Source organism: Melanotaenia boesemani, chromosome 19 (genome assembly GCF_017639745.1).
Source record: "Melanotaenia boesemani isolate fMelBoe1 chromosome 19, fMelBoe1.pri, whole genome shotgun sequence".
Lineage (NCBI taxonomy): Eukaryota > Metazoa > Chordata > Actinopteri > Atheriniformes > Melanotaeniidae > Melanotaenia > Melanotaenia boesemani.
This window is the reverse complement of record NC_055700.1, coordinates 24,671,636-24,692,299: the sequence shown is the minus strand read 5'-3', so window position 1 is coordinate 24,692,299 and position 20,664 is coordinate 24,671,636. Positions and strand designations below refer to the sequence as shown.

The window sequence follows — 20,664 nt, the reverse complement described above, 5'->3', positions numbered from 1 at the left end:
TGACATAGGCTATTAATTAGTTTTATATATTTAGTTCCTTTTTATAAAATTAATCTTCATTTTCTTTCACGTTACTACATTTTGCATCTGTATGATTTCAGACTAGGAAGAGGTTTTTATCCCTGTTTACATACTTAATTACACAGATGTGCTTTGTTTAGCAGTAGAGAAAATCCTGGAAGGGTGCTTGCTTACAGCAGTCTGAGCAATGACGCAGCTTGTTTCCATGGAACGAGCTGATCTCTGGATGGGTCTTTAGTATTTTCAGATGCTACAGTGAAATATCGTTTTACTCTTTATCCAGTAAACAGTGCTGCGATTCATTTACAGGTGGCTCAGATCCTGTAAAAACATCTTGCAGTGAGCAATATTGAGCTTCTTACTTGTCTTCCAGTCAGTTCAGATTTAAACACCACTGAAACTCTCAGCGTGGACAGTCCCGTATGAGAAGCACAGTCCTGCTGGTGCATGAGGGCACTTGTTATATTTGTCTTCATAAACTTTGACCTAATAGATATGGCCTGTTGCTGTCTGCGTACGGACTTTCAGCTAAAGCTGGATTCATACTCGTGCAGCATGAAATGCGCTCTCGCACTTGAGCGTACGTATCTGTCATTGTTTTGCAATTTCTCCTTAAGTTACAGCACAAATTCAGTGAGAAAACTGACCAATCACAAGGAAGTACCCCTGCGTAACCATCATGGTTAGCTGGGGGAAACGGTGCATGTCAAGCCTCTGAATTACCTCACAAATTATGTCTCATAGTGTGAAAAAGACAGGTCTTTCTTTTTCTAATTTTTAAAAACACACAGACATAAAAATGCGCTAAATTACTTATTCATTTAACAATTGGCATGAGTACACCGATCTTAACAATGTTAAGCGTCACAAGCTTAATCAAACATGTAAAAATATAACAAAACTGCTCCTGGTTCAGTCAGTGCAAGTAGGAGTATAACACCCAATGTAAACTAATAAAGTCCTGAAACTGAGGAACAAAGAAATAGTTTGACTGCCTTGATTAAACAACAAAAATAAACAAGGACAAAATCTCTTTGAAATGGTTCAGTCAGTGCCATTAGGTATTAAACCAACGTAAAATAAATAAAGAATCTGAAATAGAGGATCAAAAAACAGCAATAGCCCCACTGGCTTGGTTGGTAGATATTCAAAATAAACAGAAATCATCTCTTTACAATGGTTTAGTGCAGGGCTACTCAATTCGGTCCTACGAGGGTCGCAATCCAGCAGGTTTTCCATGTATCCCTGCACCAACACACCTGAGTCAAATTAATGAGTCATTGTGTAGAACCTGATTGGCTGTTAGAGCCACCTAATTTGACTCAGGTGTGTTGGTGCAGGGATACATGGAAAACCTGCTGGATTGCGACCCTCGTAGGACCGAATTGAGTAGCCCTGGTTGAGTGCAATTGTTTAATTATTAATTATTATATTTGTTTTTATTTTGATCTCCATTAGCTGTTATAGCCATCAGCTATTGTATAATTTCTTCATCCACGCTCAACACTGGTGTTTAAAAACTAATCATCCTGATGTTTTTTTATCTTATTTTAATGATGGCAGGTCCTTTCTGACTCAGCATGGTTGCACGTAGGCCTGTCGCGATAAGCAATAACTCAATTAATTGCACTGTAAGAAAAAATGAGCGTGATGAGTTTGCCGGCCACGATAACTTTCATTAGTTTTTTTTTTTTTACTTTACAATAGGCTGTGTGTGACAATAGGTTTCACTATGGAGTATGTCGACTGAACGTTCTCGTTTCTTGCGGAGGGATCTCTCTTGTGTCATATTTGAAGCAGCATGTTGCAGTGCGAGACCGTGGTGAACCACTTAACCTGTGCGAGCCGGTTTGCCGCATTTGTTTTGCCGGGCTGCCAGTTTTCATGTATTGGCCGTGGGACTAATGCATTTGAGTGGCTTCTCACGCTAAACCTCCGATTTCTCACGCTGAAATACACATGAAGAACAATGCCGGCTAATCGAGAGGTTCGGGAGGATTCCCAGTGGGCCGCATTACTTTTGAACCGGAGTCTCGGCGTATGCTCATAGATCAGGCTGACACGCAGCGATGAGGGAAGGTATATTTTAGCTTCACAAAACAACGATGCTCAGTATTTTTTTTTTTTTTCTAGTTTTTTTTATACAATGGTACTAACTGGCAGTTTTGCCGGTTTTCCCTCCATGTTTAATGTTTTTTTATTATATTTCTTGAAGGACAATTTTGTTTACATAACAGACTTTATTTTCTATTATACTTAATGTTTTTGGTTGTGTTTGGTTTTCATTCATTGTTAATGAGACTGAGAGTCCATTCTGTTTATTGTTTTTGTTTTATTTAAAATTTCTTCCAGTTCCAGTGTGAAATGTTCTTTAGAAATGAAAGTTTATTGATCTTTGAAAGGGTGTATTTGCGTTATTATGGCATTTTCATTATATTAGTTGAAAATGGTCTCAAAATGACAACATTATCACTTTGCGCAATGTTATCGTTTATCGCGATAATTTCTGAGAAAATTAATCGCACAGTAAAATTTGTTATCATTATCGGCCTAGTTGCACATTCTCAATTATCCTTCACCATGATGTGCAAAATACATGCACTTGCACACACAGGTGAGCACACTCCCACCAGCAGATAGGAGAGATGGTGTTGGAAAACATATGGCGTAAATAACATAATAACCAGGCTTCACTAATTTACCCTCCATACCATCAATAAAACTGATGGGGTGTAGTTTGATTCTAGTTTTGTTTAACGTTTACAGCTATTCATCAACGTCTCTGCGCTAGTGTACCATTCTGTGGTCTATTGTAGATTTAAACTGCAGCTGGATCTCTCAACCACACTTTTTTCAAGGTCCAGCTCAGCTGCTGATCGGTTATTAATGTGTTTAATTGAAAGCAAAACTGTTTATCTCACACCATTGGTAGATAAACTCAGCATGTCAAAAGTCCACATTAGTGCACATTGACTTCTTTATTTATTTATTTATTTTTGGTGCAAACACACTGCAAGCCGGAGATCCGACACAATGCTGGTGTTACACCAAAATCTGTGACCCATCAGAATCTGACCACAGGGGGCGACAGTCTACATTTCTCTGCTGGTTCATTTTAGATGATGAGCAAAGTCTTGAAATAAACTTATATTGTAGTCTGAGTTTATTATAATGCAGGTACAGTAAAGGTACACATTCTCATAGTTCTCAGAAATGGTGAAATAGGTGCACGAGAAATAGGCTGTTGTGAATCAAATTGATTCAGAAAATAAGTGACTGTAGCTAGGAAAGCCCGACTCCAGTCAACAATGATCGATTTCTGGGAATAGGCCCAGAAATGACTTCCTTATTAGCATATAAACATAAACATCGCTTACAACAACATTATCTGATGGTGAGCTACGCTCTTAAATACTGAACTTTGAACTTTTTCCACAAAAGCTGATGGGCTTTTTCTCATGTCCAAAACCAAAAACAAACCAAAACCAGGAGGCACTTATGTTTCAAACTGTTCCATTTTTTTGAGCACTGCCCCCTTGGGGCATTGTAAAGCTAAAACAGATAGTCCCGAACTCAGGTCAGAGGGGTCTGTTGGTACCTTTTTGGAGGACTGTATGTCTGTCCATCTCGCTTTACTTTGCATAGGCTTTACAGAGGGACACAGGCTAGGTTCACACTGCAGGGCATAATGCTCAATTCAGATTTTTTTGTGAAATCCAATTTTTGAGAGTCCGTTCACATTTCCAGTTAAATGCGACTTGTATGTGATTTCCTGTATGAACCTTATGCGCACCAAAAGTGTCCCGCATGTGTAGAAGACACAACGACGTGACAGTGAGCGTGCGTGGGACGTCTTTGTGTTTGCAGAAGTAAACATGGACGGTAACAGCTGAGCGTATGCTGCAATTTTGAAGTTATTGTCCAATCACAGACAGCACATTTTCAATGGCTTCGTTTTAAGGAGGAGATTGCAAAAGAGGAGAGGCAGATTTTTTGCCATGACATTTTGTGGAGCAGTGGCAGCAACGTCTGTACAGAGAAACGTGTGGGTAAGGAGTCGCAGCCAGAAGTGGTGGGAGAATGATGTGAGCGCCTTTACAAATAAGGAGTTTATAAACAATGTTGTGTATGACATGTAGGTCAGATTAATGCAACCTGGCCGTTCAGACTAAAGTCGCATGGCAAAAAGATCAGATACGTATCGGATTTAGGACCACATATCCAAGTGGCATGAGTCGCATTTGAAAAAATCAGATCTGCGTCATTCAGACTGTTATGAAAAGATCAGATACAGGTCACACAGGGGCAATAAAATCGGATTTGGGTCACTTCAGCCTGCAGTGTGAACCTAGCCATAGATGTGTACTTTCACATGTGTATGACCACCTATTAGGGCTGGGCAATTAATCGAATTTTAATCGCAATTACGATCTGGGTTTTCAACGATCATAAAATGAAATGGTCCGATTATTTTTTGTCCTTCGATTTGTGCTGTTTTCAAATTGAGCGCAGCTGTTATTGCAGCGCTTTGCTGCAGACTCCTCCCACAGCCCTGACACTTTAGTTTTATTCAGAACGAGTTGCAGACACCTGGACACACGGGAGGCGGCGTCGCTCCTTCTCCATCATTTTCTTTGTAAACTTGTGTGAGGAAGCGAAAATCGCTGCCCTCCTCCAGCCAAGCGACAGGCGACAGTCGTGCATGTAAAATGTTGCGTTCTTGCACGCAGACGTGCTACGCTACGCAACACAAAAAAATAAAAAAATGTTCAATTTTTGTGCGTTGCAACTAAATAATCCACCAGCTCCCAGAGTCACGGAGAGACAAACGTTATAAACAAACAGAACTTTTTTCTCAATTAACTAGGGATGTAACGATATTGACGATATCGCGATATCGCAGTGTCTCGATGTCGTCGTGGTCATGTTACGATATTTAAAGGCCAGGAATCCATCAAAAAAACAAGACTAAGCAGGCTCCCTTGGAATAAAGCACTGTAAACTACATAGACCATGATCCTTTGCGCTTACGAACCGCTGTTGAGCCAATAGGAGTGCACGCTGTTCATACAACAAACGAGCATGGCGGATAGCGGCGAACACAGTGCGACTCACGTGAACAATGATGAAAACAACCCCCAAGTTGAGATGGTGCAAGCCCCTGCAGCTTTTAAGTCCTATGTATGGAATCATTTTGGTTTCGCCGTGTCACACAACTCTAAAGGAGAGAGGGTAGCGGACAGACAATGGACCATGTGCAAGCACTGCCACGCTACAGTGCGATACAACACAGGAAACACAAGCAACATGCGGAGTCATTTGACGACCCATAATTCCGAAAAGTTTACAGATTCTCTCACAAAGAAGGTCCTGTCCGGCCAAAAAACATTACAGGAGGCATTTTCAACAACTATGCCACACAACAGCGCAAGGGCTCAGGAAATCACGAGGTACATTGCTGAATACATAGCGTGTGATTTACGGCCCTTTTCTGCAGTAGATGGCAAAGGATTTAAAAGGTTAGTGGCCAAGCTTGAGCCGAGGTACAAGATGAAACAGTTATGTGACCAAGTATTACCAAACATTGTATTAATGTTCCTGACTTAAATTTGCACTTTAAAAGCATTAAGTGATCAGTGTTTTATGTTGTCATGATCCATAAATATAACAATAAATGGCATGGTGACTGGCAAAAGCAGATTAAATGTCAGTTTTTTTGTTATTCTCATAAACACAATATCAGGAACAATTTCACAATACCGTGAGCCTCTCCACAATATCGCAATAAATATCGTACCTTGAGATGAATATCGAAATCGTATCGTACTGTGAGATTTTGATATCATTACATCCCTACAATTAACACAGTGAACAATCCAGGATTTAAGAAACTCATCAACACTTTGGACAAACGGTATCAGTGCCATCTCGTCTCCATTTTAGTGGAGTGTCTCTTTCTTCCCTGTATGATGAGTGTAGTGAGGGTGTTGTGAAAGACGTGGTGACAGTCCGATGTTTCGCCACCTCTACGGACCTGTGGTAAAGCCGCACCAGAGCCGTATACAAATGTCGCGCTACATATTATTGACGTGTATTTCAACGTGAAAACGAAATGTCTCCAGACTATTTTTTTCCAGATCACACCAGGCGGAACATAGCTGCTGGTCTGAGACAAACAATAGCTATGGGGACCTGGTGGAAAAAAACTAGTCGGCATTACCACAGTAAACGCTTCAAATGTCCCCCCCCCCACCCAACCTCTTATCTATAATTGTGTTAAATAATCGAGACCTCAATTTCAATCAAAATAATCGTGATTATCATTTTTCCCATAATCGAGCAGCCCTACCACCTATCAGCCCAAAACTCCACTCAGCATGTAGTGAGGGGCTCTTGAAGAGTGCAGGAAGAGGTTGGTTGCGGTTCACAGTTGCTTTCCTGGCTGAATGGGCTGGTGGTGGTGATAAGGCCAGTCCATGATTCCTCTTCAGATGAAAGGTCAGTGCTTACTTATTTAGCCAAGAGAAAGTCTGCCATCTACCTGGCTAAAGCTGGATTTATACTCAAGTGGAGGTTTTTTAATATAGGTTATGGCGTCTCCGCTGTAGACGCTGCATAGCTCAGCGGAGGCCCGATGCGGACCTCTTCCAGACCTGACGTGCAGCCTACTACACAGACGATTACGCGGACGTACTTCCTTATGATTGGTCAGTTTGGGATTACGAGTTTCTGGATTTCTGCTGAATTTGTGTAGTAACTGCCGTTTTTAAAACCAATGTTTTTAAAACTCTATATATATATATATATATATATATATATATATATATATATATATATATATATATATATATATACCTGTATGTACAAAGAAACTCCAGAAATTCAAAAACACGTAACCGACCTTACACAGATGCCGCGTGAGTATAAATCCAGCTTAAGTGTTATCAATCCATCGGATTGATAAAGAGTTAGTTTCTCCCAGAGTTGCACTCCAACATGGACAAAGCTGCTTTAAGAACCATGCTGCCTGAAAAGTCCAGGTTATTGACATGGATACAAGGCTTTGGTTACCTGTACAGCATATTATTACAGCTCATATAGAGACATGGGAGGAAACAAACGTTGGTGATTTGGGAGTTATAATTAGTTCACATTGTGTTTTCTTGAGTATGTTGTGAGGTATTCAGTTTTAGGCTTAAAGCTGTTGTATTGGTCTTAGTATACAAACCTAAACTTGCAGGTCAGGTTTAAGTTGTCATTGCTAAAGTCGAAACAGGAGAAGCTACCAACATCTGTAGATCTGCATTCCTACAACCAGACATGTCCCCTGAGGGAAAAAAAACTGCCTCACCTTGTGAAATTATATCTGCTATTCTTTTAGTTGTTAATTGACCAGAAATGGAGAACATTTGCAAATGCTTGCTTTGGAAATGTTAGGGATTTTTTTCTTTTTCCTCTCATGTGTCTGTTGGGCAAACATAACAAGTAATCAGAGTTCTGCTTTTTAAACTGTATAAAATGCAGAAAACAAGCAAATTATTGTAAGAAAAAGAGAAAATTATTGCAGAGATGACAATAAAAAACCCGACATTGATGCTTTATGAAGTTGACCCTCAGACAACGAGGCCTTCTCCTTTTGCACTTGGTCTTAGATCTCTGTTTGTTTTTGTTTTTGTTTTTTTTGTTTTTATGGCAGATTGAGTTGCTGCTTAGTTTCTGTGGTTTTGATATGCGTTGCTTGGTCAGGCAAAGTGGTTTTGCTTTTTGAATTTAGCCCAAGGCTCAGTGGAGACAAAGGACTCCTGTTAGGAAGTTAAAATTGAGATCTGATATCAACAATAGGCCTTTTTATTTCTTTACTGCTTCCCATAGTTCTCATCTGCTTGCGTCTAGACAATGATTACTGGAAATATTTTCTTTAAAGAAAAAATTAAAGATTGAAAATGCATGTAATGTTTATTGAATTTTGAAGTGTGAGATAAAAACACATTTTCCAGATCAAGCAGGGTTTTCTCTTTCCTTGCTGAGCTTGAGCATTTTCAAGGTGGCTTGGTTCCAGTGGACACCTACAGTGGCTTCGAAGTCTTCCAGTAAAATGAAATGGAGTGTTGTCACTGTTTGAACAGACTGAGCATGCTCCGTGGAGACCCTGTGAAGAATAGGGCCGACAGAGGGAGCCATCAGGTCACATGACCAGCGAGGTGAATGTGCATGCGGGGAAAGAAAAGGCAAAGAGGAACAATCTGCTCGACACGTTCTCGCGCTCTCTCTCCCTCTGTCTCTCTGTCCTCCCCCCTTCCCTTTCCCTCTCTTTCTCTCAAACCCACACACTCTTCCTCACTCACTCCCTCTCTGGCTCCTTCTTCTCCTCAATGGAGGCCATGAGAAGAAAGCAGGTATGATGCTTCTTGGAGGCACACAAGGGAAAAGACATGCTAGCTTCATACTCTTCATCCTTGGTTGGTTTTAAATGGTCTGAGGAGATTCATAGTCTAGCTTCCCTGCTCCTTTTTTTTTTTAGCCTTTTTTTGTTATAACCAACACTATCAATTGATTTAAGTTCCTGTTGTCTTCTCTTTGAGATGGTTTCTCAGCAACTTGGTTCTTAATAACTGAAGAGCTAGGATGTTTTTTGTGTGGTAGCAGTGCACTGCCTGTTTGTCCTCATACAAAACGATGAATCCGATCTCCTGAAGATCCAGAAATCATGTCTTTTTCTTTGATGTCATCTTCTTTGCTCTCTGTGTTCTACTGTTTGTAACAAGGTCCCTGGGGAGGTGATGAATGTGTGGCTTAGAAATAAATGTAAACATAAGGCTCCATGTTCTGTTCATTAATTTACAGGAAGAGTATTGCGCCTTAATGCGAGCATCTACATTTACCTGCTGCTGGATTTTGACTTGTCACAGTCAGTATTGAGTTGGTCTTGATTGTTTTGCATAATCATAAAGATCATTTCCCCGTTGTTAAAAATAAAATAAAAATCATAGTAACTGTTTTCATCTCTATTTGTCATTTTCTACTTAGTGTATTGGTTCAGCTGTTCTTGCATGTTTAGTTTTGTTTGTAAATGAGTCCCAGAACAGGTTAGCGTGCTCTCTCATAATAATTTGTTTCCTTTTATTGGTTTGGTTAATATATGACATGATATGAAAAGGAAGGATGACATGGCAGTCTGGAGGTGGAATGTGTTTTGAGCCATATTTCTGTAAGATAATGGTCCCCACTCATCAGGTTTTGATGTAAAATGGGTTGCAAGATTGATTTCTGAACTTATTACAGTAACATCGCTTGCCAAGCTGCTCCACATTGCTTAATGCTTTAATGAAAGAAAAAAATGTTATCTTTTTATGTCATTTGGGTGTTGCCTCCTGCTGTTTTTCCACCCTGGAAGCAAAGCAGCTGATTGTGTAAGATGTTTATGCTTTGTGTTTTTGTTGCTCTGACTTGTTTCCAGGTGTCTTGGAGCAGATCTAAAGATAGGTCACATCAGGGCCTTTACATACCAAGGGACACTAAATGATAGGAGTGTTTTAAAGCATCAGGAATGATAGAAATAAATCTGTTAAGACACAATTTGCATGACAGTAACATGCAAGACCAAATGTGGATTCCTCCTCTGAACCATTTGGGGTTAATCCTTGCAGACTGGTCTGAAACTGTGTCCTAATCAAACATTTTTTTAATGTTTGAATGAGCCATTTGAGACTCCTGATTAGCCCTCAAAGCTTTGACTTCACATTTGGAGCTTCGTTCAGCAGCTTCCATTTCCCCCCCATCCACAAGCTTTCAGACCCCTTCAGTCCCCATCTAGTGGAAAACTGCTGCAATGGCCGCGTTGTGGCAGCAAACACTCCGGTTGCAAAATGGCGGAGATCTGCAGACAGCCGTCTCTGTCTCCCTTCCCCCCCTTCTGCTTTCTGTCTTCCAGTGTATGTTCCACTTTCCACCACTAGGGGGAGGGATGGGGCTGGTGTTTGTTCCTTTCAAATGACTTTCCTGTCCATGAAAAGAGAAAACTGAAGGGTTCTTCCTCTCCTCACGCTCACATGTGTTCCTTCTTGCAGGTCATACACCACACAGGGCTGTCCCAGACTTGATGGTCTTTGGAAAACAGCTTCAGTGTTGGGCGAACCTTGTTGCTGTTTCTTTGTGTTTGTGCTCAGAGACTCAAGAGCACGTGTTTGAAGACTGATTTGAGGAAGTCTGTCCTTGCAGGTTCGTTTAGTTGGGGACTTACACTGTGGTCAATCTGAGGGGCCATTGAGGAGTGGTCAGCTCAGTTTGATAAGGTGAAACAGTTTCTGTGTCTTTCGGGGCTCTTGATTGGGCTCATCTGAAGAGAAAATGTTTCCTCTTCTGTCTTCTGAAAATCAGACTCATCATCAGTTTGTTTATGTCTCACTCGCTTGAAACTAGTCTATTTTGTGGTTAAGATGAGCAGAAATGCTTGTCATTAGTGCCTGTTAGGGTCAAACTGGTTTAGATCTACTCTCCTTTTGATATTTAACCAGAAATGCTGTTTAAGAATAAAGTGTTTATAGAGGATAAGAGAATGGCTTTCGGAGAAAAGCACAAGTGTGGGTTGATGCGGTCTCCAAGGCCTCTTCTTTTTCTTTGGAGTTGTTTTCCGGGTGTTTGATGGTGTGCATTGGGAGGAGGAGACGGTTTTACATTTCCTGGTTCTGTTTCTGTGATCTAAAGATGAGCGATGGGTGGTGGAGATTTCTTTTGAAGCCGTCTTTCTGAGCCTCTCAGTAGAGTGGCTTTGAAAGAAAGACAATGAAAGTGAATGGAGATAGTCCTGAAAAAGCCTAAAGAAATTCTTTAAGTTCAGTTTATCAATGCAAGATATTTTTAATCAGATATTCCTCCTTGGACCTGGAATTTATTTATTATTGTCTTTTTATGATCTTAAATGCTTTGAGAAAATTTGTTAAAACATTCAGTATTGATATTAGATGCCTTGCACTTAAAGGAAACTCCTTGAGAACAAAATTTATATGCAGTATAAAGCTGAACAAGAAGTTGAACAATGATCCACAAATAAGAAAATAATGCAAACGAACTCTCTTCTGTCATCAGCCCGCTGGTCTAGCCGTGGATGACGCTGCATCCACAAAGAAAGTGGGACTGGATCCAGGAGGCAATGGAGAGGAGAAGTCAGGTATCACTTCAGGGGAAGCTGTTTATACACATGATTTGTTTACACTGTAATTTGTATTATGTCTTTGCTTTTAATACACAGATGGAGACAAAGAGGTAGCAGCCAGACTGGCCTCTACACCTGCAGCTGAGGCAATGCTTAACGGCACCCAATGTGACGACATGAGGCACAAAAACCTGACAGCTGGCAACAATAAGACTGCACTGTTGGTGAATGAAAACGGCACATCAGACATGGAGCTGCCGCATGGTTCTGTTACTGGAAGCAATGGATTAATTCTGGTTAAGCAGCAGCAGGAAGACAACGTTGCGGTGACGCCGAGTTTGGGAGTTTCCCCTCATAGGACTAACTGGTTGCCTTTGGCCTCATCAACGGAGGGACACGCAGCCAAACTCCCGCCTGCCTCGGCATCAGGGTGTGTGCAGAGTTCAGGTGCTCTAAGGACTGCCCCCGGTACAGAGACTATATCGGGACAGGAGTCATCTGACACTAAAAATGGCACAGTTTCATGTGCTGCCGCAACTCCTGCACCTGTCACTGTACACAGAGCACGCAAGACCATGTCCAGACCTGCTGTCAGCCCAGCACAAAAGGTAAACAATGGCCAGGAGCCAGGGATTCTTACTTCTGCTTCACACCTGCTTTGTCCACATGGCTGTAAGCTCAGGGGTCTTCCCATGATTAATGGTGCTCCAACTGGTGTTTTTAAATAATTTGATTAGTGATCACTAAAAAGATGGATCATTGAATAAAACGTGACTCTTTTTTATAGCAGATAAAAACTAAATTTTTAAATAGCTCTCAACAACTAAGAACAAGTTTCTGTGTTTTAAGCGTGATTTGATGCAGGTAGAATAAAATGATCAATAGGTAGATAGATAGGGCTTTATTGACATTATGCAGGCAACTATACAAAGAAATGAAAATGCCACAATTGAAAGAGCATTAAAAAAAAAAAAGTTACATAATCAAATCATTGATGAATGTTGGCCAAGCCTGCTTTCATTAATCGATTAGTTGAAAACCTTTGTCCTAATTATACCATTAAATAAAATCCTACTTCTTAAAAAAAAAACGGAAAATATAAATAAGAACAAAATTAAATGACTTGCAAATCACATAAACCAATGTTCTGTTTCCAAAAATCCACAGTAAAACATAATAAATGTTGAAAATAAAACATTTTAGTTTTCATCATAAAATTTTTGCTCATCTTGTTTATGATGGCAGCAACACATCTAAAAAAGTAGTTCCAGGGTGACGTTTGCTGTTGTGTAGCGTCTCCTCTTCCTCTGACAACCGTCAGTAAACATCTGGGAAAGGAGAAGGCCAGTTTCTGGAGTTTTAGGAAAGGCATGTTGTCCCGTTCTGGTCTGATGCAGCATTCTTGCTGCTCTGAAGTCCTGGCTTTCCAATTGTTTCAATTAGTGAAAGATCTGGGCTGAAGGCAGGCCAGTTCAGCTCCCAGATTCTTCTTCCTCAAAGCCCGACTTTTGTACTACATGCACCACATGGTTTAGCATCATCTTGCTGGAGAAGACCTTCCTTTAAAAAGACATGGCATATTCCGCTTTAAAACCTGTACCTTTCATCATTGGTGAGGCCTTTCCAGTCATAGAAATTGTAAGTTCCATAGAGACATGATTTCCAAAAATCATTTAAAATTTTTATAATCTGACCGCAAAACAGTTTTCTATTTGTTAATTGTAAATGAGCTGTTAACCAGAGAAAACGGCAGCTTTTCTGGATCATGGCTGTTCTTTGCATGACGGAGCTTTCTGAGCTTTTGTCTGTGGCTCGGTGAACGGCGTTCACAAGCAGCAACAGCCCATGGATTTTTTTATACTTGTTTTTAATGTGGAATCAGCAGAAGGCTCAAAGATCAATGATTTCCACTGTTGATTCTCTGCCTTGTACTTTCTGTACAGAGGCTTATCTGATTATCAGACTCTTTTGAGATTATTATGCACTGCGATTGAGTGGAAAGAAACATTATTCTAAAATTCTTACACAATTTGTAGATGCCGCCCTCTTTACTTGTGAGAGACTCTGCCTCTCTAAGGTGCTCTTTTTATACCCAGTCATGCTATTGGATTGTTTTCTGTTCATTTAATGTTTCATCGCTTGTTTCTTTTCAGTCCCAACTGTGTTGCTGCCATTAAATTTAAAATGAGCCAATATTTTCTTTATGAAATATTAAAATACTGTTTCTTACTTTTAACACTTAATGTTTTCTGTGATCTGTTGTAAATAAAAATATTTGTTTTGAGTTTTGTAAATCATCACATTCTGTTTTTATTTGCATTTTAAACAGTTTTCCAGTCTTTTTCTTTGACATACGGTGGTCAGATGGGGCGGTCTAACATTAAAAATGCATGTGCGATCCTTTGCTGTGGATGTTTTGTGAGTTATTACAGTTGTGATCGTTTTTTTTTTCTTAGTCAACTAATCCTCATTAATACGTAGAAACGGAGAGATGGATTAACTTGACTTCAGTATATGTGTAACCAGAGACTCGTGATGTAGTCGAATGAATTAACAGGCTATTGTTATATTCCCATGTAAATTATTGAGAGAGTTTGTCTGACTCTGTGGACATTGGTCACTAATGTTCTCAGGAGTTTCTTTTTCAGCACCATTATTTAACATTTATAAAATGCACTGTTGCACTTTAGAAAAAAATATCGGTAGTCAGAGAAATTGTTAAAAATTGTGTTTAATTAGATTATTCAAAATCAGTTTGAAATGTCTGCAAGACTTCTGGGAGATGTAACATAATACAGTTTATGTGTGTGTGTGTGTTTTTTAAAATCAATTTATGCTTTTTTTAATGATTAAAATTTTTATCATTAAAAGAGGACCTTATTTATTGTAAAACTGCCATTTTAATACAGGACATACGATAATTTAGACATAAGTAATTGTGTTTTTTTTATTTATTTTTAAATCGGCAAATCTTATTTATGATAGGTATTTGAAAAAAACAAAGTGATTAACCATAATGGTAAAAGACTTTATCTATTTTATTCTACAGTCATTTAGCAGACGCTTTTACCCAAATCTATCCAGGACTTTGAGTAAAGTGACAGTTTGTGTCTTTTGTCGCCTGCAGCTTCTTAACAGGGAATTAAGAGAAGCAAAAAGTGCCAAAATGGAGACAAATGTTGCGTCCGATGTGCAGAAGTCCTCTCCGCAGTCATCTGCTAAGAACCATCTACCTCAGAGTTCACCAGACACGCCAGCGTCAACACCGACCGCTCCATCAGCTTCACCAGCACCTCCAGCAGCTCCCTCAGAGCCTCCTGCTCCTGCCAAGCTCCAACTAGGTGAGAAAAAACTGACTTTGTTTTCAGGTATTCAGAGAAAAATAAACTGTACATTTAAAAAGAGCGTCATCTTTGTTTTCTCTCTCTCTCTGAAGGGTCGTACTCTGCAGGCCTTTCGTTTCGTAAAAAGAAGAGGAGGATGGGAACATACAGTCTGGTTCCCAAGAAGAAAACCAAAGTGCTCAGGCAGAGAACTGTGCTTGAAATGTTTAAGGAAATACAGCAGTCTGCAAAGAGCCCACAGGTTTGTGGCTCCTCACATTTTTGCATTTTACAGCTAATTTGCTTGTGTTGTAACGAACCAATGAATAAAAAGTTAGTTCAAGTTAAAGAAATTAGCACCAAGTGGAAAAGACGGCAGTCTGTCCAATAAGCCAATTATAAAATTTGACACTTCTTCACTCTTTTATATGGCCAACACTACGAGTATGGTCGGGTTTATCAGACCATTTCCCCGAGTCATTAAGAACTAAAAATGATTACATCACTATTCTGATACTTCGTATAAATCACCTTCCTCACTGAGGGCAAAAAAAGTCATACCCAAGTTCTTTTAAGGCCGTGAGAAATCATCAAAATGAACTTTGTTCCTTAAAATGGCTAAAAATGCAACCATATGTTTCCTTAAAATAAGTTTTTTGTGCATTATCAGGTTGCATGGAAAACTATTGCGATCGCTGACTTGAGGTAACTGATGCTCCGGAAATGCTCTGATGCGGCATTGACGTTTGTCTTTATTCAAAGAATGTTAACACTTTTCCTTTGGACCTGTTAAACACACTTTGTGGCTTGACTTAATGGGGCAGTTTTCCAGACACTTGACCTTTAATCTAAAGTTGTCATGGCTTTCTTAAGTAGGCTAAGTAGAGATTACCAACACCTGGACTATGAACTGTCGAACTAAAGTAAACACCATCAATTTAAAACCACCAATATTCATCTGAATGACTGAGTTTGCCAGCAAATGAAAAATGATTAAAAAAAAAGTAGTAACGGAAAAATAAGTTCACACAAACAGGTAATGCGGCAGAATAATGTGTGTGTGAATGTATTTTAGTAACAATTCGTAATCAGGATGTTAATGTAAATGCTAGAAAGGTTAAAAGAAACTAATATATATAATAAAAATGCATGGTGGTTCCGTCCCTCCAGGAATTTATGATGCTAAAATCACAACTTTTTAGCCAGTCCTTGCAAAATCTCCACATCCTTGCAAATTTGTACAATCACCCCAACTTCAATGCGACTTTAATAAATCTCATTGCTCCTCCACTGCTACCTGATATACAGACGTCATCAACTTCTGTGTTTGTGATTATTAACGTGTGGGAGACATTTGTGACATCTGCTGTCTAACATGGCTGCAGAGCACCATGCATGACACTGCCCCAGCCTTCAGGGAGGGTTTAACTTGTTGAGCGGCAGCTTCATTTGCAGATGCTACAGCTTCTCGAAGCAGCCAAACCAGGTTTGAGTCCCAGACTGGGGACTATGTTGCTTCATGCCACCCCCTCTCTGTATGTCACACTTTCCTGTCACACAACTGTCTAATAAAGACACCAGATCCTAAAACTATTATCGCAATGTTGAGTATGAAAGTGGAAATAAGGTAAGTGTGCAACATTGTGTTGGAGGACAAAGAAAAGTTGCCCGTTTTAGGTGAAACAGATTTGCCCCAACGCATGCACAGCATCTGTCATTTATGACAACGAGACATGGAGGCATCTACAGGCAAAAAGGAAAAAGATGGCTGGCTCTGTGGATGGTTTTGAGGGCATCACACTCGTGTGGGGGATGAGAGTGTTTTAACACTCACACTTTTCCTGCTGAGAGGGTTCAACCCCCAAACTTTTCACACATTTTTTAAACAAAACAAACTTTTCAGTAGTTTTGCGCAAACGTTGCTGTTCTGGTTATCTCCGTGTCTACAGCAGCCTCCTCCTCGCCCCTCCCTCTCCTGTTGTGAATCACGATGGCTGTCGTTGATCAGCTGATCGGCTTTTCTGTCGCTAGCACCGCCTCTGTTGTTGCGTTTGTTTATCGTTCAGCTGAGAAGGAGGGAACTAGCGGTTCATGGTTCATACTGGCGCATATTTACCAAAAAGCTGTTAGTTTTTGGACAATTTACTGTACTTTACTTTTCAGTATTAATGAGGTTTGCTAGTGACACAGCTGTAAAATCTGCTGGTCATAAGACAGCCATGCACACATCTATGAAGGTAGATGGATTTATACTTTAGCTGTGCAGGGGCGGGTCTAGAAAAGTTTAGATGGGGGGCCAGGCAGAGGCACTGACAAGGCAAAAGGGGGCACAAATTGAGATATATATTATTAAGGTCTTAATTTTATGTAGTATTGAACTGATTATTACAACTAAAGTGATCATCTAATGTAAAAAAAACCCCATGTGAGCTTTGCCTCTTTCTGTTGATACAGTTCAGTAAAAACAAGCATTTTTTAGGCATAGTTGCGAATGGTGATTGATTCATTTGTAAGCTGTGATTAATCTGATTCAAAGTTTTAATCATTGGACAGCCCTAGTTTTTATGGATAAAAGACTTGCTGTGGACCTACGATTTTACTGGACTACTTTTTCTGGGCCCTTGCTGATGTAACCGGACGGTTTTTGTTGCGGTATTATCTGCTACTGGAGTACAGAATGGGCCGGTACCTTGTTTCAAGGACAAAGTCGAGTCTATAAATTTGAAGAGCTGCTAGCTGAATGAGAATGAAGATACTCTTAGAATATGTAGAAATAATGTCAAGATTAAAGTTTCATTACATTCCATTTACGTAGTTTACTAGACCCTTAATCAGAAGTTAAACCTGCTTCCTGGGAGGTTTAAACTAAACTTCACTAACCTTGGAGTGGCTCTGGTCTTCCTTCAGGAAATAAGCAGAGTTTTTTCAGAACTTATTGACTCCATGTCTGAGAAGGGAACCCAAAAGACTAAACTCTCTCTGGAAAACTGCTCTAAAATGTTAGACAAGTGTCACAACTGGACATTGTTCAGTCGGGATCCAAGCCAATCCAGATGTAGACAAATAAATGTCTCCTTCTTCTCCTGCAGACTAAAGAGGTGACCAACATAAATGGGGAGAAGGTGGGAAACGCATCTGAGGAGGAAGAGTCAGAGGACCTGGAGTCTGAGGAGGAGGAGGAGCAACAACAGCAAGCAGCAGCAGCTGTCACTGCTGTCCAAGAAACATCTGAACCAACCAATCAGGTGGGAGATTACAAGTCAGTTCCCGTTCCGTGATGCGTATTTCATGCAAAATGGACAACTTGAGGATCTGTTGAACTGTGGAGTAATCTGTTGTGATTGTGTGCAGGAAGTAAAGAGCATCAGTGCTGCCAACAGGAAACAAAAACTCTAATCCATAATACTTTGTTATGTGTTAAATGCTGCTGATGGATTCTTTTATCCTTTTTGGTGGAGGTGAAAGACGAGCAGGAGTCTGAAGAATCTGGAGAAGAAGAGGGAGAGGAGGAGGGCACAGAGTCTGACTTGGTAAGACCCTCTCAGCATCATTAGTCTACCTAACTTCATCAGAGTTTTAAATCTCATCTCATACCATCTCTGTTGACTGAGGACAGAGCAGAAGTGAGTGCAGTTGGGTATTTTGTTATTGTTACTCACTTTATGAGTATTTCTGGAATAATTTCTGACTTAAGTCTTTCTGTCTGCCTCAGAGCACAGAGTCCAGTCTGAAGAAGAAGTTGAAAAAGAAAAAGGCAGACAGCGCATGGCTCCGACCTTCCCGGAAGAGAAGAAGGAGGATGAAGACCAAAGGTGATCACACTTACTCCTACAGTGTCATTCAGTTGCTTATCAGTAGCCCTGACAGAGCTCTACAACAGTGTTTCCCAAACTTTTTACAATGATCTGGCAACCATCCTGAAATTATCTTAGGACTCCTTGGGCCCTATAATTTCCACGATGTGGATAACGCAAACAGAATTTGACATTAAAAATAGAATCTGTTGTTAAACGCGGAATATTGTGGAATTTGCTGGGTATGAGGGTGTGATCTGCTTTTCCCACCAATCTGAGGTTTTCATGGCATCTGAGCTGAGAACAAGAAAAGGGAAACAATAGTCAAACCTGTTTCGACTGCTGCAGCTTCTTGTGCAACGTCACCAGCACCGGCAGGACTCGCGTCCCCCCAAGAAAGTCAGCAACGGCTAAGAGACCAACAGAAATAAACAATAAACTACCCTAAGTGTCTAGAAAAAATGAAAAGGTTTCCTGTTTTTGGTGAAGTGTCGCAAACAAGGAGGAATGTTGTCAGATAACCAGAGCAGCACCTATCAGACTCACTTACCGAGTGTTTGAGCCGCAGCTGGAGGCATTTCTGAAGATCTGTAGGAAAAATATCAGTTCCACAAAACTGCTTGGAGGAGGGACTGTTGCGTTTTAAAAACAACGGCTATTACTCATGTCATTAATAATCTGAATATGGCATTATTTTCAAGCTCAACTAGTCGAGCAAATGTTTTGTATACAGAGACTTTAGCTAGTTGAAGGAGCTGCCGCAAGTTTGAATCCCGGCCTGAAGCTTTTTGCTGCAGGTCACCTCCTCTGTCTCTGACCCCTGTTGCCTAGCAACTGTATCATGAAGATCTCTAGAGCTGGAATAATATCGTTAATCCCTTGATGCCTGGAGTTTTACAACAGCCCACTTGTAGTCTTTGTTTATTTTATTTTTATCTAATGTATTTGCTTTTATTCACTAATATTTCTGTATTTTTTTTTATTTAATATTTAATTTAAATACATTTTATTCCAGTATTTTCTTTTTATTATAGTTTTTCCAGATTTTTTTCCCTCTATTTAGTTTTTATATAATTGTAAATAAATTCAGGCATTAAGGGGTTAAGAAGAAAATATTTTCCTATAGAACTTTCGACATGTTATGAATCCACCGCATGATTAGACAAAATCCCCGTGGGGAAAATTAGGTTACAGAGTAGACCGAATTTGGAAAAATTAAAACAGATTTCAAAGGGCCCAACCAGTGCGACTGCATTTTTCTCTTGGCTGCGTCTGTGATGCATTTTTCAGGTCTAGGTGTTGGACTTTTATCTCTGAGAAGGTCTGTCCTCTGTATTCTGTGTTAATTTCCTCCTTATCCAAGCTCAGGACCAAATTATATAAAACAGTTAAGGGCAGAAAAATGGTGGATCTTTGCCTTTGATTGGCTTTGAGCTATAGCTGTACATGGTGGCGTTGGTCGGTTCAGTATTGTGACCAGCGCACTTCAGGCTTCCAGTATGGAGCAGAACAACACGGACATGTCGGATTTAATTTCAAGATTAAGAAAAACTAGCTTAGGCCTGGTACACACATAACGACTTTTGGGCTGTTTTTGTCCCGTTTTTGCCTCTTCCTGATGTCGGACGGGAAACACCTGATCGTTTTGAGATTTCCCTGTCCAATTATCATTTGGTCTGTGGTGTGTTACGAGCCGCTTTGTCCTGATAATCCACTCTGAAACCAGTCGTAGCCGACAATTGGGAATATTGAACATGTTCAATATAAAAATTTCTGAGGAACACAGACGACTCATGTATTGTGACTGTGTGGATGGTGACATGATGTAGCCAATCAGAGAGCGAGCTGGCTGAGGAACAAGGAAGTAAATAAAGTCCGTGTTCACTCCGTCTCCAGTCTGTTATTTTTTTCAGTTCTGGCTTTTTCTGTTAACAATAGTCCCAAGACCACCACCATTCCCTCGCCTTACATATCCTTTTCCATGCTGTGTGTTGGTGTTTTCCGCTTGTTACTATGTTTTTTTCTTCTTCGTTTTTTGCAAGTTGCTGCTATGGTTCTTCTACGTTTCGACGTTTGTCCAGTTCGGAGGACTAGATTGTAGATAAGTTGCTGGACAGCATTGTTATGTGTGTGTTGTTCCGTGATTCCATTTTTGGAACACGCCACACACAATACTATCAAAACTGATTTTTTTTATCTACACGTGTGAGGTCTCGACCAGATAAAAAATCTAATAAGATTAAAAAAAAATCGTTATGTGTAAAAAGCCTTATCTGAGAGCAACGCTGGAAAAATTAAAAGGTAAGGCAAACCAATGCAGTGCAAGTGTTAGCCGAGAGCCCTGCCTCATGGTAACACTGAGGAGGAAAGCAGC

The 20,664-nt window shown here is 40.1% G+C and overlaps 1 protein-coding gene across 7 annotated transcripts in view; it reads left to right on the top strand.

The window, feature by feature from the left end:
• Positions 1 to 20,664, top strand: part of ehmt1b (euchromatic histone-lysine N-methyltransferase 1b) — a 37,896-nt gene that overhangs the window by 2,336 nt on the left and 14,896 nt on the right. For 2 of the 7 annotated variants that reach the window (XM_041969982.1, XM_041969987.1), the window contains exons 2-8: positions 11,107 to 11,200; positions 11,270 to 11,781; positions 14,301 to 14,514; positions 14,610 to 14,758; positions 17,586 to 17,741; positions 17,955 to 18,026; positions 18,209 to 18,308. In XM_041969982.1, the coding sequence (XP_041825916.1) occupies positions 11,107 to 11,200; positions 11,270 to 11,781; positions 14,301 to 14,514; positions 14,610 to 14,758; positions 17,586 to 17,741; positions 17,955 to 18,026; positions 18,209 to 18,308 (1,297 nt within the window). Of the gene's footprint in view, positions 1 to 8,168; positions 8,223 to 8,262; positions 8,418 to 11,106; positions 11,201 to 11,269; positions 11,782 to 14,300; positions 14,515 to 14,609; positions 14,759 to 17,585; positions 17,742 to 17,954; positions 18,027 to 18,208; positions 18,309 to 20,664 lie in introns of those variants that run through there. The other 5 variants (XM_041969985.1, XM_041969983.1, XM_041969984.1 and 2 more) reach the window with 5 other exon arrangements.